The sequence below is a fragment of the Parasteatoda tepidariorum genome, chromosome 3, assembly GCF_982258835.1.
Source record: "Parasteatoda tepidariorum strain Cologne lab strain chromosome 3, Ptep-v5.0, whole genome shotgun sequence".
NCBI classification, from domain to species: Eukaryota; Metazoa; Arthropoda; class Arachnida; order Araneae; family Theridiidae; genus Parasteatoda; species Parasteatoda tepidariorum.
In genome coordinates, this window is record NC_141757.1 from 7,901,270 (window position 1) to 7,920,420 (window position 19,151).

Sequence of the window (19,151 nt, forward strand, 5' to 3'; positions counted from 1 at the left end):
CTCACTTCTCCTCGCGTCCATCTTATATACCTTCGTTTGGGATTAGAATCACCAATGTTTTAAATGATATCGATTTTAAACCAATTTTTACTGACGGATCAAAACACGATAATCATGTTGGTTGTGGTGTTGTTACCGAAAATTCTACTGTATCTGAGCAACTGCTTCCTGATTCTTCAGTCTTTACTGCAGAATGTTATGCTATTTTACTAGCCCTTAACTATATTTTCGACCAAACTTATCTAAAGTGGATAATATATACTGACTCACGTAGTTTTATAGCAAGTATTTCAGACATCGGTCTAAACCCAGTCATACTCAAAATCCAAAAGTACATCACTCGACTATATGACAGAGGTTTCAATATTTATTTTTGTTGGATACCATCCCATGTCGGTATACACGGGAATGAATGTGCTGATGTAGTTGCAAAAAGTACTCTTAACATAAGCAGGAATGTTTTAGCACCATTGGACATCAAGCGAATTTGTAAATCATCAGTTTATCAAGCCTGGAAAGAACACTGGAATACACAAAATGATAATAAATTACATGAAATTTTCCCTTCTATTGATAACAATAAAATAATATCCATTGACCGTAAAACTCATGTTTTAATAAACAGGCTACGCATTGGCCACTCACGATATACCTATATGCATTTATTGAAAAACGAACCTGCACCTGTTTGTTCATTCTGTCAAGTTGTTATCACCATTAAGCATATTTTTACTGACTGCAGACGATTCAAATTCTTGAGAAACAAATTTTTTGGCTGTTTTAATACTGATCTTCAATCTTTACTTGGTAACCCTATACATCACAATCTTTTAAAATTTATCAAAGTCATAGGACTTTATTCTCTGCTTTAAAAAATAACACCTTAGTTTAACCTTGTGACAAAATTTTAACCTAGTGCCTGGCGCAGTATAGCCATCTCTGGCTCTTGCGCCAATAAAATCCAACCAACCAACCAACTATTTTTGAATAAAATCAAACATTTTTATCGCTAGTGCTACCATCAATTAGTAGTTTTCTAGTTTATTTCTTTGTAATTTTGAAAATGAATCATGCATAGTTTTAAGATATTTTGACAACTTTTAGTCAAATATTAGAGCAGTTATATTTCCCTCGTCAATTTCTCCATGCCTATTCTTTACTGTCATGATTTGTATAACCAATACAAATTAGAACTATTTTGCTTCCAGTATTTGCTTTCCCAGCACTTTGATTTCGCCAGTAAAATTCCTAAACTCCTGTTAATAGCTTCTACATCAAAATTCTCTTAATTTTCGCTTCATGTAAATTCTATAAGCTCAGGTATTATAATATATCATCAAGCACATGATAATATGAATATATCATATATTCATATTATCAAGCAGTCTAGTTGCTTAAAGAAAAACAGTTCTGTTTTTCAGAGCTTATACTAAACTCGGACTGCATGCGTACACTCATTATTTTAAAATCATAGTGCGCTAGCCATTATCTGAATAAAGCAATAATCACTGGGGTACCTCGGGATTGTGACACCCGTGTTTACTCAAAAGTAAACCCCCTGAGAAATTATTTAGATCATAATTAACTACTTCAGACGGAAAATAATTACTTTTTTACTTATTTAATATTTTTAAAAATTATAAATGAAAACAAATTTTAATTAATAGCAGATCCGTATAATAAATTAAAATAAAAGACATATGAGCTCTCTCATGTCTTCCTTTTTTCATAAAAAAAATTTATATTTATTATTCAATAATTAAATGAGATCATTAAAACACTGAAATATTTAAGTTAATAGATAATCACTGAATTCTCCTTTTTAAAATTCTATATCACTCTATTATTGAATAAAATCAAACATTTTTATCGCTAGTGCTACCATCAATTAGTAGTTTTCTAGTTTATTTCTTTGAAATTTTGTTTGTTTGTTTGTTTGGGTTTTTGGCGCAAGAGCCAGTTTTGGCTATATCGCGCCTCCAACTAGGTAGATATTCTACAGCTAGGTTCACAATTCTGTTTTGGTTTAAAAACTAGATAGATGTATAAATGCCAATATCCTTAAGGTATGAGAAAATGTTAGAGTGAAAATCATCTCCAATTAGTGAAAACAATGACGGATGGAAGGTACCAAAATGACGCAGTCTCTGGTTTTTAAATTTACTGCATTCTATCAAAAAATGTATAACAGTTAAAGGTTCTTTACAATTTGTGCATTGTGGTTCTGGTTCGTTTAGAAAAAGGTGTTTATGAGTTATTCGTGTGTGGCCAATACGCAAGCGGTTTAAAAGCACTTCAAGCCTTCGACTGATGTTTAACTGTTTATAAGGCTGTATGTAAGTTTTAATGGCGTGTAGTTTGTTATTAGTTTCATTGTTCCAACAGTTTTGCCATTGTGATTCGAGAATATTTTGAATTGATTTTTTTACGTCAGAATAAGTCAGCGGATTGTTCGATAGATTGTTTGTTGATTTTGCTATTGAGTCAGCAACTTCGTTTCCTGTTATATTTGTATGACCTGGGATCCAGCAAAAAGTTATTTTATGTCCATCCTGTAACAAATTATCATAAGTGTCTAAAATGTTATTGATAATGGAGTGAGGATTAGGAGATTGGTTATGTAGCGCTGCAATGCAACTTTTTGAATCAGAATATATAAACCATTTTGTGCGTTTCTGGGTTAATATGTACTGAAGAGCTAAGAGTATGGCATGAGATTCAGCAGTAAATACTGAGCAGTTTGGATGAAGTTTTTCTGAAATGGTACAATCAGGAAATTTAACTCCGCTTGCCGTGTGACCTGCACTTTTAGACCCATCGGTATAGATAGATTTATAATCAGAATATTCTTCTCTATGAGATTTAAAAGTCTGTTGATAAATGACATCTGTAGTTTGTCCTTTTGTCAAATTGTTAAAAACGTCTAGGGTTTGAACCTGGGTCAATTTCCAAGGAGGTTTTGGCGGAAATGTCGGTAAGATACTAAAATCCTCCAGATTAAGGTCAGCTAAAAGTTTTTTCATCCTCAAACCGAAAGTTGGTATTGAAGATGGTCTGTTCATAAAAAGTCTTTCGTGATTGGGCATTAAAATGTTATGATAAATAGGATGGTAAGAATGGCTCTTGATATGAAAATAGTAATTTAATGATAACTTTTTCCGCCGCGTAGAGAGGGATGGTTCATGATAGAGTACATTTAAACTCTTAATTGGAGAGGTTCGGAATGCTCCAGTGGCAATACGTATTCCTGCGTTGTGAATTGTGTCAAGATATTTTAGAGCTGATTTTCTAGCAGAACCGTAAACAATACAGCCATAATCAAGTTTTGATCGGATAACACTTCGATAGATTTTTAACATTGAATTCGTGTCTGCCCCCCAAGATGAGTTTGTTAAAACTTTCAGTAAATTTAGTTTTGTGTTACAAGCTTTTCTTAAATATTGAATATGGGGTTTAAAAGTTAATTTTGAGTCTAAAACCATACCAAGAAACTTTGTCTCATTTAAAACTGGAATGCGAAATCTATTCAGGTAAAGTTCGGGGTCAGGATGTAGTCCTCTTCGTCTACAAAAATGCATACAAGATGTTTTACTCGATGAAAAGGTAAAACCATTTAATTCTGCCCACTTCAATAGTTTATTAATGGAATTTTATAATTGTCTTTCAATTGTGTTCATGTGAGAAGCTTTACAAGAAATGCGGAGATCGTCAACAAATAATCTTCCATCCACTGTGGGAGGTAAAATAGATAAAATTTCATTTATTTTTATTACGAATAGCGTTACACTGATTACACTTCCCTGAGGTACACCTTCCTCTTGAATAAAAGTATCTGATAAAATATTATTCATTCTTACTTGAAATATCCTGTTAGTTAAAAAGTTTTGTATAAAATAAAACATATTACCGGTAATATCATGGTTTAAAAGGTCTCGTAAAATTCCATATCGCCATGTTCGGTCGTAAGCTTTCTCTATGTCGAAAAATATTGTTACGAGATGTTGTCTCTTGAGAAAAGCCTCGCGAATGTCTGTTTCCAGGAGCATGAGGTTGTCAACTGTGGAGCTGCATTTGCGAAAGCCGCTTTGCTTATTTGATAAAATTTTTCGGGATTCTAATACGTATACTAATCTTGAATTTATAATGCGTTCAAGAAGTTTGCACAGGCAGCTAGTTAGAGCAATTGGTCGATAATTTGAAGGATTTTCCAAATCTTTTCCTGGCTTAGGAACAGCAACAACATATGATTTGCGCCAAACTGAAGGAAACTGTCTTTCTAACCATACTTTATTGAAAAGACGTAAAAGTGAGTGGAGTTGAGAGTCTGATAGATGCTTAAACATATTATTATGGATATTATAAGGGCCTGGGGATGTTTCTTTGCATTTAATTATAGCAGACTTTAGTTCATGCATCGTTAAAGGTGAATTATAATCGTCACTACGTAAAGGGGGTTTTAGAGCTATTTTCTCTATTCGGGATTTATAGTTTTGAAAGGATTGGAGGTAATTTTCTTTACTGGAGGCGAAGGAAAAGTTTTTGGCTAATGTGTTAGCGATTTCTTTAAGGTCTGTGATTTTATTACCGTTCTCTATTAAATGTGGAATTGGAGAGGAAGTATACTTTCCAGAAATTATTTTAATTTTCTTCCATACTACTGCTGATTTAGTATTACTTGTTATTTCACTTACATATTTAATCCACGAATCTCTCTGACTTTGTCTGCGAATTCTTCGAGCTAGTGACCGCGCTTGTTTAAATAGTATTAAGTTTTCAATTGTTGGATTACGACGAAATTTTCTCCAGGCTTGTCTTTGTTTTCTAATAGTTCTATTGCAATCTTTATTCCACCACGGCTTAGGATATTTTGGTAGTTTTTGTGTTGTATACGGAATGGATTTTTCGGCTGCAGATATTAAAGCGTTTGTAACATATGATGTGGCTTCTTCAATATCGGTATTATCAATGATGTCTTCATTTAGAAAAAATGATTTCTGAAAAAGAGGCCAGTTTGCTAGATTTATACGTAATTTTGGAAAATGCCCTGTAGTTGCAGATCCAGGTTGTGAAACTTTAATTATGAGAGGGAAATGATCACTGTGATAGAGATCACCCCCGACAGAAAACTTCAATACTGGATAAATACGTGGTGAGCATAGCGTTAGATCGACAGCATGAAATGTTCTAGATGGGAAATGGAAGTGCGTTTTTTCATCGGTATTCAGTAAACAGAGTTGGTGATCGTCAATTAACTTTTCTATTTGATTGCCGCGTGAATTATTATCATCACTTCCCCACATTACACTATGCCCATTTAAATCTCCCGTGATTATGAAAGGTATTGGTAATTGAGTAACTAGTTTGTCAAGTTCTAATTGTGTAACAGTTTGGTTCGGTGGGAGGTAAATACAGCATATTGTTATGAGTGATTGAAACGTTATTTGTGCTGCTATAGCTTGTAATGGAGTTGAAAGTGGAAATTTGGAAAATGGATAATTTTTTGATATCAAAATTGATACACCACCGCATGCTTTATTACCAGTTATACAGTCTTCTCTTATGTGGGTATATCCTTTTAACGTAGCATTTTGCTCTGATTTCAAAAATGTTTCCTGGAGAGCAAAACAGACGGGATTGTGTTTTTCGATAATGTCTTTGATATCGGGCAAGTTGATATAAAAGCCCCGACAGTTCCAAGATAGTATTTTTTTCCCATTATTTATTTTTTAAATTTTGTGTTTTCAGGGCTTAGGTTAACAGGCGTTTCCATACCCTTTTCAATTTGCATTTCCGAGTCGGTGCCATCTTCATCAGTGTACATTTCGTCAGATTGAGAATCTTTTTTGTTATTTATAAGTTTTTTACGGTTTTTGTCTGCCTTTAGAAACAAACTTAGCTTTGCTAATCATTGGTGATTGAGATAGTTTTTTATGCAAGACACTTGCTAGTTGAGGTGTAATTTTTATATATTGATTGCTACTAGGATTCTTTTGCGAAGGAGTCTGTTGAGAGGGTTGTGGAGAGGGCTGAGAAGGTAATGATTTTGAATGGCTGGGTGTCGGTTGAGTTGCTTTAGAGTATTTTGTTGTGGATGTACTGACAAATTTTTTGGGAAGTAAGGTTTTAAATTTCGTATTCTGTGGGTCTGTTTCGTCTTCATTGTATTGTATGCCAATGGATTTCGTTATTTTAGAGTTAGATACGGCAGCTGCATATGAAATGTTTGGGCGCGGCTGTGAATTTAGAAATTTTGTCTTAGCTTCTGTATAGGAGAGATTTTGTGTTACTTTAATGTTTAAGATTTGCTTTTCCTGCTTCCATTTTTGGCATAATCGTGAATTAGCAGAGTGAGATTCATGGCAGTTAATACATAGTTCAGGTGATGTACAAGACTTGAATATATGCCCCGTTTGGCCGCAGCGGGAACATGTTTCCTTCCCTCTGCAATTGTTGGTAGAATGGCCAAACTTTTGGCATTTAAAACAACGTAATGGATTGGGAATGTAAGGTCGGACTTTGCAATTTCTATATCCAGCTTTTACGTCAGTGGGTAATGTGGCTGTGCTGAAAGTTAAAATTATGTGTTGAGTTTCAATAATTTCTGAACCTTTTTTAATAGTTATGTGTCGGGCATCAATAACGCCTTGAGTAGAGAGTCCTTCAATGATTTCAGATATAGGGAGATATTGAAGAGCTTTATCGGATATGACACCTTTTGATATATTTAGAGTATTGTGTGGAGATGCTGTTATAGTAACATTGCCAAGTTTATGAGATTTTAGTAGTGCAGTTGTTTGTTTAACAGACTGAAGTTTCCACTAATAAATCCCCTGAGGGCAGCTGTCGGACATTTTTAGGGTTTCCCATGAGTGATTCTAGTGATTTTTGTACGAGGAATGGAGACAAGGTAGAAAGCTTCTTTTCGGTAGAACTAAGTATTATAAATCTTGCTTGTGTTGGGTCGTAATTTGTACAATTTGAGAGGTTAAAACTAGGTGTGGGTTTACTTTGATTGTGTGAAAAAGTTGCTTTCTCCATAATGCAAGAGGTTGTTCCGCTGGACACTCCCATGCCCACCATCGAGCCCAACGAGGGGAACAGAGATATCGGCTCTGAATATTTCAGCCTCGGCACTCTGTTCAGGGTAGCACCAGTTATAGCACTACACCAGAGGAATGTGGATCCGCCAAAACTATTATAGCTCAGGGGCATTCCAATGGCGCAGCACGTAGTCCCAAGCAGGGTGCTGTTAAGCATGCCCCACCAGCCGGTTGAAAGAGAGGGGGACCTATCCTCCTTCCACTCGTCTACAGTGAAGCATGGGCCAAAGAGCACGCAGTCTACTAACTCCAAGATGAAAATGCCCCCTTGGGCGCCACACTCGTATGAGAGAGCAGACAGGTTGCTCCAGGTTCCCCTTTTCCACCTTACGAGACGCAGCACACGGCAAACGTGCTGGTCAGCAAAAGCTAACGTTCTTAGTCTGTTTACTTTAAAGGAAAATTGGTTATTTAAAATTAATAGGTGAAACATCATAAATCAGGAAACCCGACAAAAATAGTATAAAACAAACAAAAATCTAAAGATCTACCATCTGTAAATGATAAACAGTGCTTCTGGATGAAATGAAATAAAATTCGCTCACTAGGTCAATATAAATTTTTGATAAAATGTCGGAAACTCAAAACAGGACCGTCGCAAGAGAGAAATGGAAAAATGCTCAGGTCCAGCTCGGGGCCCCGGGTGCGCCGTGCCCGTCACACAAGAGTGTGCCCCTGGGGGGGTTGTTCAAGAGGAAAGACCTGCTTCACACGCTGGCGAAGAAGTAGAAAGTTCATCAAGTTCTGATGAAGAATCTGCTGCACAAATTATTCCGTCTATTTCTATGAAAGATATTGGATTATGGCCTAACAAAAGTGACAATACAAGAGTATTTCTGGTACGTCAAGGTCCCTTTGCAATTCAAAATTTGGACGCCGACTTCAGCGAAGGAGTAAAACGTCCTAATAATACAATCAAAGCCAAAGGTGAAACAAGAAAACTGAGTCAGGACTGGTTTTTTCAAATTTTGCCTAATGGCGAAAAGCTCTTAAGATCGTGGATGGTATATTCACCATCGAAGAAAAGTATTTATTGTTTCTGCTGCAAACTGTTTGATAATCTTTGTTAAGCAGGTTTTAATACGGAAAATGGTTTTAACAAATGGTGGAAACTTAATCCCAAAATTAGTCAACATGAGGTGAGTCCACTGCACATTCGATCATATTCCAAATGGAAGGAATTAGAAATAAGACTTGGACGTGGCGCAACTATTAACAAACTACAAGAACAGAATATTGATAAAGAAATAAAAAAATGGAAGGAAATTCTAACAAGAATACTTGATATAATTAGATTCTTAGCAAAACAAAATGTGGCGTTTCGAGGACATCGTGAAGGTGTTCATCAGGAAAACATCGATTCAATGGAAAATAGAGGAAATTTTCTTGAGCTTGTTGACTTATTGGCTAAGTACGACCCAGTATTACGAGAACACGTAGTAAAAATTAAGATGGGTAATAAATGTAGTATCTCTTATTTGTCGCCGAAGATCCAGAACGAATTCATAGAGCTATTGGGAGGCGCAGTCAGAAAAACAATTATGGATCAAATAAAGCAGGATAAATACTTTTGCATTATATTTGACGGCACTCCTGACATTTCACACAAAGATCAAACCAGTCAAATTATTAGATATGTAGTTATTGATGGTAGCGAAGTTAAAGTTGTAGAATCGTTTATTAACTTTGTAGAAACTAAAGGAAAAACTGCTGGTGAAATCACAGATATGATTTTAACGAAATTAGAAAATGACGGTTTAGATATAAAAAATTGCAGAGGACAGGCTTACGATAATGCTGCCGTCATGGCAGGAAAGCACAGCGGTGTTCAAACTCGTATTAAGGAAATAAATCCAAACGCAGAATTTGTAGCATGTACAAATCATTCTTTAAACCTGGCATGTTTACACGCAGCTTCTACAGCTATCAATTCCATCACATTTTTTGGATCTATCGAACATTTGTTTTCGTTCTTTTCTTCTTCCACTCATAGATGGAATGTTTTACTTTCTGTCACTGGTCAAGGTGTTAAACGCATTGTAGAAACTCGGTGGAGCACTAGAGCTGCCGCGGTAACTATAGTAAAAAAACATTTTTTTTTACATTTTAAGCGCTTTGGAAAAATTGACATCTGAAGAAGAAAATAGTAAAACGAGATCAGATGCTGGAGTATTACTCAATTCTATGCAATCTTTTTCTTTTCTATGTTACCTTCATTTATGGGAACCCGTCCTTTTGGAAATTAATGACGCTCAAAAATACCTGCAAATAAAAGGGTTAAATGTCCACCAATGCCATATAAAACTAAATTCTTTGCAAACACATTTCATGGAACAAAGAGATACGCTAGTACAAAACGCTGTTATAGCAGCCAAAATAATTTGTGAAGAGTTGGAGACATCGACTGAGCGTCGAGTTAGAAGGAGAAAAAATATGAGTGGGGAAAATTCGCGAGACGTGAGGCTATCCTTAGAAGAAGATGTACGAAGAGAAATGTTTTCGTCTATGGACAGAATTATAAAGGAAATAAAAGAACGCTTCGAGCAGTTGCATGGCCTTGTAAGAAAGTATTCGTGTATGATACCGTGTAACCTACTAAATGAAGAATTTGAATGTCAAATAAATGACTTGATTGACATTGATAAAGAACAGTTCCATATTGAAAGAAAAAGGATCCAGGTTTTTATGGCTGTACCTACACTAAAAGAAGAGGCAAAACATTGGAAAAACGGGGAGAAGGGCCCTCTTGATCTGCTAAAATTTATTCAGAAGTATAGGTTGGAAAATTCTGTTCCCAACATTGTAATTTTGTTAAGAATTTTTTTAACAATTTCAATCAGTGTCGCTAGTTGCGAAAGAAGCTTCTCAAAATTGAAGTTGATAAAAATTATCTTCGTTCTACAATGAGTCAATTAAGACTACAAAATCTTGCAATAGTGTCAATAGAACAAGAAATTACAAATAATATAAATTTTGAGAGCATTATATACGATTTTTCTAGTATGAAAGCTAGAAGAGTAGATATTATATAAATATATTTACGAGTGCATACAAAAATGTCTAAAAAAATTTACTCTGTGTATTAATTAATATTGATAAAATAACTTAATAATTTATTTATGTGTATTAATTTATAAAAACCACTATTTGATTGACTTATAATAGAAAGGGCGGCAAACTGGAGATCGCCCCGGGCGGCAAAAGTTCCAGGTACGCCACTGCATTGATATGTTGTAGTTATTTCTTTATTTAGAGAGAAAACTAGTTTCTTCCAATCTTTGCTTCATATTTAATCCTTTCCTCAGAACTTTTATATTTGTCTTGCATATAGACAAGAATCGAGAAATATTCCAACACCCTATTCACGCAGTCACTAAGCTAAATCTAAGTATCTCTTTCTCAATTAATTGTATACTTCATTGATATGTTGTAGTTATTTCTTTATTTAGAGAGAAAACTAGTTTCCTCCCATCTTTGCTTCATATTTAATTATTTCCCCAGAACTTTTATAGTTGTCTTGCATATAGACAAGAATCGAGAAATATTCCAACACCCTATTCACGCAGTCACTAAACTAAATCTAATAATTGTATATTTCATTGATATGTTGTAGTTATTTCTTTATTTAGAGAGAAAACTCGTTTCTTCCAATCTTTGCTTCATATTTAATCATTTCCTCAGAACTTTTATATTTGTCTTGCATATAAACAAGAATCGAGAAATATTCCAGCACCCTATTCACGCAAACACTAATCTAAATCTAAGCATCTATCTTCTCAATTAATTGTTTACTTCATTGATATGTTGTAGTTATTTCTTTATTTAGAGAGAAAACTAGTTTCCTCCAATCTTTGCTTCATATTTAATTATTTCCGCAGAACTTTTTATCATTCTTACATATAGACAAGAATCGAGAAATATTCCAACTCCCTATTCACGCAGTCACTAAGCTAAATCTAAGTATCTCTTTCTCAATTAATTGTATACTTCTTTGATATGTTTAAGTTATTTCTTTATTTGGAGAGAAAACTAGTTTCCTCCAATCTTCGCTTCATATTTAATTATTACCGCAGAACTTTTATACTTGTCTTGCATTTAGACAAGAATCGAGAATTATTCCAACAACCTATTCCCGCAGTCACTAATCTAAATCTAAGCATCTATTTTCTCAATTAATTGTAAGCTTCTTTGATATGTTGTAGTTATTTCTTTATTTAGAGAGAAATCTAGTTTCCTCCAATCTTTGCTTCATATTTAATTATTTCCGCAGAACTTTCATATTTATCTTACATATAGACAAGAATCGAGAAATATTCCAACACCCTATTCACGCAGTCACTAAACTAAATCTAATAATTATATATTTCATTGATATGTTGTAGTTATTTCTTTATTTAGAGAGAAAACTAGTTTCTTCCAATCTTTGCTTCATATTTAATCATTTCCTCAGAACTTTTATATTTGTCTTGCATATAGACAAGAATCGAGAAATATTCCAGCACCCTATTCACGCAAACACTAATCTAAATCTAAGCATCTATCTTCTGAATTAATTGTTTACTTCATTGATATGTTGAAGTTATTTCTTTATTTAGAGAGAAAACTAGTTTCCTCCAATCTTTGCTTCTTATTTAATTATTTCCCCAGAACTTTTATAGTTGTCTTGCATATAGACAAGAATAGAGAAATATTCCAACACCCTATTCACGCAGTCACTAAACTAAATCTAATAATTGTATATTTCATTGATATGTTGTAGTTATTTCTTTATTTAGAGAGAAAACTAGTTTCTTCCAATCTTTGCTTCATATTTAATTATTTCCGCTGAACTTTTATATTTATCTTACATGTAGACAAGAGTCGAGAAATATTCCAACACCCTATTCCCGCAGTCACTAATCTAAATCTATGTATCTATTTTCTCAATTAATTGTATACTTCATTGATATGTTCTAGTTATTTCTTTACTTAGAGAGAAAACTAGTTTCCTCCAATCTTTGCTTCATATTTAATTATTTCCGCAGAACTTTTATATTTATCTTACATATAGACAATAATCGAGAAATATTCCAACACCCTATTCACGCAGTCACTAAACTAAATCTAATAATTGTATATTTCATTGATATGTTGTAGTTATTTCTTTATTTAGAGAGAAAACTAGTTTCCTCCAATCTTTGCTTCATATTTAATTATTTCCGCAGAACTTTTATATTTATCTTACATATAGACAAGAATCGAGAAATATTCCAGCACCCTATTCACGCAGTCATTATTCTAAATCTAAGCATCTATTTTCTCAATTAATTGTATGCTTCTTTGATATGTTGTAGTTATTTCTTTATTTAGAGCGAAAACTAGTTTCCTTCAATCTTTGCTTCATATTTAATTATTTTCGCAGAACTTTTTAATCATTCTTACCTATAGACAAGAATCGAGAAATATTCCAGCACCCTTTTCATGCAGTCACTAATCAAAATCTAAGCATCTATCTTCTCAATTAATTGTATATATCATTGTTATGTTGTAGTTATTTTTTTATTTATAGAAAAAACTAGTTTCCTCCAATCTTTGCTTTATATTTAATTATTTCCGCCGAACTTTTTAATCATTCTTACCTATAGACAAGAATCGGGAAATATTCCAACACCCTATTCACGCAGTCATTAATCTAAATCTAAGTATCTATTTTCGCAATTAATTGTATACTTCATTAATATGTTGTAGTTATTTCCTTATTTAGAGAGAAAACTAGTTTCCTCCAATCTTTGCTTCATATTTGATTATATCCGCAGAACTTTATATTTATCTTGCATATAGACAAGAATCGAGAAATATTCCAACACCCTATTCTCGCAGTCACTAATCTAAATCTAAGCATCTATTTTCTCAATTAATTGTATGCTTCTTTGATATGTTGTAGTTATTTCTTTATTTAGAGAGAAAACTAGTTTCTTCCAATCTTTGCTTCATATTTAATCATTTCTTCAGAACTTTTATATTTTTCTTGCATATAGACAAGAATCGAGAAATATTCAACACCCTATTCACGCAGTCACTAATCTAAATCTAAGCACCTATTTTCTCAATTAATTGTATGCTTCTTTGATATGTTGTTGTTCTTTCCTTATTTAGAGAGAAAACTAGTTTCCTCCAATCTTTGCTTCATATTTGATTATTTCCGCAGAACTTTTATATTTGTCTTGCATATAGACAAAAATCGAGAAAAATTCCAACACCCAATTCACGCAGTCACTAATCTAAATCTAAGTATCTATTTTCTCAATTAATTGTATACTTCATTAACATGTTGTAGTTATTTCTTTTTTTAGAGAGAAAACTAGTTTCCTCCAATCTTTGCTTCATATTTAATTATTTCCGCAGAACTTTTTAATCATTCTTACCTATAGACAAGAATCGAGAAATATTCCAACACCCTTTTCATGCAGTCACTAATCTAAATCTAAGCACCTATTTTCTCAATTAATTGTATGCTTCTTTGATATGTTGTTGTTCTTTCCTTATTTAGAGAGAAAACTAGTTTCCTCCAATCTTTGCTTCATATTTAATTATTTCCGCAGAACTTTTATATTTATCTTACATATAGACAAGAATCGAGAAATATTCCATCACCCTATTCACGCAGTTATTAATCTAAATCTAAGCATCTATTTTCTCAATTAATTGTATGCTTCTTTGATATGTTGTAGTTATTTCTTTATTTAGAGAGAAAACTAGTTTCTTCCAATCTTTGCTAAATATTTAATCATTTCCTCAGAACTTTTATATTTTTCTTGCATATAGACAAGAATCGAGAAATATTCAACACCCTATTCACGCAGTCACTAATCTAAATCTAAGCACGTATTTTCTCAATTAATTGTATGCTTCTTTGATATGTTGTTGTTCTTTCCTTATTTAGAGAGAAAACTAGTTTCCTCCAATCTTTGCTTCATATTTAATTATTTCCGCACAACTTTTATATTTATCTTGCATATAGACAAGAATCGAGAAATATTCCATCACCCTATTCTCGCAGTCACTAATCTAAATCTAAGCATCTATTTTCTCAACTAATTGTATACTTCTTTGATATGTTGTAGTTATTTCTTTATTTAGAGAGAAAACTAGTTTCCTCCAATCTTTGCTTCATATCTAATTATTTCCGCAGAACTTTTATATTTGTCTTGCATATAGACAAGAATCGAGAAATATTCCAACACCCTATTCACGCAGTCATTAATCTAAATCTAAGCATCTATTTTCTCAATTAATTGTATGCTTCATTGATATATGGTTTTGATATATGGTTTTAATATGGTAGTTATTTCTTTATTTAGAGAGAAAACTAGTTTACTCCAATCTTTGCTTCATACTTAATTATTTCCGCAGAACTTTTATATTTATCTTACATATAGACAAGAATCGAGAAATACTCCAACACCCTAGTCACGCAGTCACTATTCTAAATCTAAGTATCTATTTTCTCAATTAATTGTAAACTTCATTGATATGTTGCAGTTATTTCTTTATTTAGAGAGAAAACTAGTTTCCTCCAATCTTTGCTTCATATTTAATTATTTCCGCAGAACTTTTATATTTGTCTTGCATATAGACAAGAATCGAGAAATATTTCAACACCCTATTTACGCAGTCACTAATCTAAATCTAAGCATCTATTTTCTCAATTAATTGTATGCTTCTTTGATATGTTGTAGTTATTTCTTTATTCAGAGAGAAAACTAGTTTCCTCCAATCTTTGCTTTATATTTAATTATTTCCGCAGAACTTTTATATTTGTCTTGCATATAGACAAGAATCGAGAAATATTCCAACACCCTATTCTCGCAGTCACTAATCTAAATCTAAGCATCTATTTTCTAAATTAATTGTACACTTCTTTGGTATGTTGTAGTTATTACTTTACTTAGAGAGAGAACTAGTTTCCTCCAATCTTTGCTTTATATTTAATTATTTCGGCCGAACTTTTTAATCTTTCTTACCTATAGACAAGAATTGAGAAATATTCCAACACCCTTTTCATGCAGTCACTAATCAAAATCTAAGCATCTATCTTCTCTATTAATTGTATACTTCTTTGATATGTTGTAGTTATTTCTTTATTTAGAGAGAAAAATAGTTTCCTCCAATCTTTACTTCATATTTAATTATTTCCGCAGAACTTTTATATTTGTCTTGCATATAGACAAGAATCGAGAAGTATTCCAAAACCCTATTCACGCAGTCACTAATCTAAATCTAAGTATCTATTTTCTCAATTAATTGTATACTTAATGATATGTTCTAGTTATTTCCTTATTTAGAGAGAAAACTAGTTTCCTCCTATCTTTGCTTCATATTTGATTATATCCGCAGAACTTTTATATTTATCTTGCATATAGACAAGAATCGAGAAATATTCCAACACCCTATTCACGCAGTCACTAATCTAAATCTAAGCATCTATTTTCTCAATTAATTGTATGCTTCTTTGATATGTTGTAGTTATTTCTTTATTTAGAGAGAAAACTAGTTTCCTCCAATCTTTGCATCATATTTAATTATTTCCGCAGAACTTTTATATTTGTCTTGCATATAGACAAGAATCGAGAAATATTCCAACACCCTATTCACGCAGTCACTAATCTAAATCTAAGCATCTATTTTCTCAATTAATTGTATACTTCTTTGATATGTTGTAGTTATTTCTTTATTTAGAAAGAAAACTAGTTTCCTAAAATCTTTGCTTCATATTTAATTATTTCCTCAGAACTTTTATATTTGTCTTGCATATAGACAAGAATCGAGAAGTATTCCAAAACCCTATTCACGCAGTCACTAATCTAAATCTAAGTATCTATTTTCTCAATTAATTGTATACTAAATGATATGTTCTAGTTATTTCCTTATTTAGAGAGAAAACTAGTTTCCTCCTATCTTTGCTTCATATTTGATTATATCCGCAGAACTTTTATATTTATCTTACATATAGACAAGAGTGAGTGAGTGAGTGATGTGAATTTTTGGCGCAAGAGCCATGATTTGGCTATACCGCGCCTAAAACTAGGTTAAAAGTTCAAATAAATTAATAAAAATTTTATTACTTGTTTAAAATTTATATAACTTGGTTAAAATCAAAACTAAATTAAAACTAGAATACTTTTTCTAAAATCAATATAACTCGGTAAAAACTGGTCAATTTATTAAAAATTTGAGCTACATCAAATTATAAAATCCGATGTCTTTGAGGTAAGATATTAAGTTGGGATGAGGTGAGTCTCCAAGTAAAATTGCTAAAGTCGGGAAGTCACAGTTAAAATACTGTCATCTTTTGATTTTAAATTTCAAACATTGGGTCAGAAAGTGCTTCACGGTTAGATGCTCTCGGCAAAAACTGCATTCTGGTGGTGCTTCGTTTAAAATTAAATATTTGTGTGTTAAACGGGTATGTCCAATGCGCAGTCTGTTGATGATGACTTGCGATTTTCTATTGTAGTTTAATGTTTTAAATGGCTTGATTTCCGATTTAATTTCGTGCAATTTATTGTTAAATTCAGTGTCCCAGTTTAGTTGCCTGAGCTGTGTTAGAGAGTCTGTTATCAAATTTTGAATGTCATAGAAACAGAGAGATTTATTTGAGAGGTTGTTTGTTGATTTGGCTATGTAATCTGCTACCTCATTTCCCGTAATGCCCACATGTCCTGGAATCCAACAGAATATTATATCATAATCTTTATTGCACAAGTCAAAGTATAAGTTTAATATATGCGGGATAATAGAGTGTGGTTTTTTGACCGAATTACTTAATGCATCAATGCAATTCTTTGAATCAGAAAAAATTACCCATTTTTTGAACGGTTGCTTTGAAATAAACTCGAGAGCTACTAGAATGGCATTACATTCTGCGGAAAATACAGAATAGATAGAAGGCAGTTTCTCGGATATTACCTCTGTATTGCACACAACTGCACTAGCAACATGGTGATTAAAATTTGAACCATCCGTATACAACACGTTAAAGTTGTTAAAATTTTGTATTTGAGCATAAAATAACTGTCGGAATATAGCTGGAGATGTATTATCCTTTGTTAACCTGCCATCGAAAATGTCAACAATTTGGACACGTGCTTTGTTCCAAAACGGAATCAGTTCTGCAGTTTCAAATACATTAAAATCTTCTAAATTCAAACTAGTTAAGAGTTTTTTCATCCTCAATCCAAAAGTAGGAATTAAGGCAGGTCTGTTGTTAAAATGTGTAGTACATGATGGTGTTAAAATATGAGAGTATAATGGATGTGAAGGATGGCATTTAATATGAAAGTAAAAGTTAAGAGACAGTTTATTTCGCCTTGAATCAAGTGAAGGTTCGTTGTGCAATGTATATAGGCTATTAATAGGTGATGTACGAAATGCACCCGTGGCACTTCTTAGTCCCTGATGATGAATAATGTCTAGATATCTTAAAACGGACCTTCTAGCAGATCCATAAACAGTGGCCCCATAGTCAAGTTTAGATCTGATTAAAGCATGATAAATTTTAAGCATCAATTGAGTATCTGCCCCCCATGATGTATTTGTCAGTACTTTTAGAATATTTAATTTTGCAAAACAGGATTTTCGTAGTTTTTGAATGTGAGCTGAAAATGTCAATTTAGAATCCAGAGTTAGACCTAGAAATTTTGCTTCTTCAACTACAGGAATGAGAGTGTTATTTATGAAAAGCTCCGGTTCAGGATGAATTCCGCGTTTTCGGCAGAAATGAATACATGATGTTTTGGAGGGTGAAAAAGTAAAACCATTTAGCTCAGCCCATTGTAGAATTTTATTTATTGCAAGTTGCAGTTGTCGTTCTATTGTGCGCATGCATGAAGCTCTGCAGGTCAGGCGAAAGTCGTCCACAAACAGCTCCCCATCGACAGTATTTGGTAGAATGGATAAAAGTTCATTTATCTTAATGAGGAATAACGTCACACTAATAACACTTCCTTGAGGTACACCTTCCATCTGGTCAAAATCATCTGATAAAATAGAATTAATACGTACTTGAAAGGTTCTGTCAGATAAAAAGTTTTTGATAAAATAAAACATGTTTCCCGTAATATTATGCTTAATCAGGTCCATTAAAATGCCGTGTCTCCAAGTTCTATCATATGCTTTTTCTAGGTCAAACAGTACAGTTACAAGGTGTTGTTTTTTCAGAAAGGCTAATCTTATTTTTGTTTCAAGCATTAAAATGTTGTCAATAGTCGATCTACATTTTCTAAACCCGCTTTGATTTGTATGGTATATTTTACGGCTTTCAAGAATTTGGACAAGTCTGTTATTAATGATCTTTTCAAGCAGTTTACAAAGGCAACTTGTCAATGCTATTGGTCGATAATTAGTTGGGTTTTTAAGATCTTTTCCAGGTTTCGGGATTGCTATGACTATAGATTTACGCCATGTAGATGGGAATTCTCTTTCTAACCATATACGATTAAACAATTTTAAAATTACTATTAAGTGAGGATCAGTAAGATTTTTTAGCATAGAATTGTGGATATTGTCAGGACCTGAAGATGTAAGTCGAGCATGGTTAAGAGCGAATTTTAATTCTGAAAATGTTATTGGTGAATTATATTCATCAGATGGGTATAATGAGGGTTTCAGAGGTATTTTTTCAACTTTGTTTTTATGAAATTGGAACTTGGAGGGATAGTTACTAGGATTTGAAACGTTGCTAAAAATTTTTTGCCAGAACATTAGCTATGTCTTTAACATCTATTATTTTATTTCCATTCACAAGCAGATGAGGGATTGATTGATTTGGATAGTGACCATTAATAGTTTTAATTTTTTTCCAAATTTCTCGGGATGTAGTATTACTGTTAATATTGGAGACATATTGGATCCAGGATTTTTTTTGACTATTTCTTCTAATTTTTCGTGCCAAAGCTCGCGATTTTTTAAATATAATCAGGTTATCAAGTGTGGGAAGCCGACGAAATTTTCTCCACGCTCTTTTTTGTGCCTTGTGGGCGGAACTACATTCTGGGCTCCACCAAGGCTTAG

At 33.0% G+C, this 19,151-nt stretch overlaps 2 protein-coding genes across 2 annotated transcripts; one reads left to right on the plus strand and one right to left on the minus strand.

Annotated features, from left to right (window-relative positions):
• Window positions 1–2,033: 2,033 nt before the first annotated feature.
• On the minus strand, window positions 2,034–3,359 carry LOC147812741 (uncharacterized). The gene has a single exon (XM_087158520.1). The coding sequence runs from the start codon at window positions 3,357–3,359 to the stop codon at window positions 2,034–2,036; it is 1,326 nt and encodes a 441-aa protein (XP_087014646.1).
• A 4,349-nt stretch (window positions 3,360–7,708) lies between these two features.
• On the plus strand, window positions 7,709–13,247 carry LOC147812742 (zinc finger MYM-type protein 1-like). Its single transcript, XM_087158521.1, has 4 exons — window positions 7,709–8,126; window positions 8,175–9,150; window positions 9,212–9,902; window positions 13,236–13,247. Exons 1-4 carry the CDS (start codon window positions 7,709–7,711, stop codon window positions 13,245–13,247), a joined length of 2,097 nt encoding a protein of 698 aa, XP_087014647.1.
• The last annotated feature ends 5,904 nt before the right edge of the window (window positions 13,248–19,151 follow it).

Coding starts and splice junctions, on each gene's coding strand:
- LOC147812742 (XM_087158521.1), top strand. CDS start 7,709: ATGGAAAAATGCTCAGGTCCAGCTCGGGGCCCCGGGTGCGCCGTGCCC. Junction 8,127..8,174: donor ATATTCACCATCGAAGAAAA/GTATTTATTGTT, acceptor TTTGTTAAGCAG/GTTTTAATACGGAAAATGGT. Junction 9,151..9,211: donor AAACGCATTGTAGAAACTCG/GTGGAGCACTAG, acceptor TTACATTTTAAG/CGCTTTGGAAAAATTGACAT.
- LOC147812741 (XM_087158520.1), bottom strand. CDS start 3,359: ATGTTAAAAATCTATCGAAGTGTTATCCGATCAAAACTTGATTATGGC.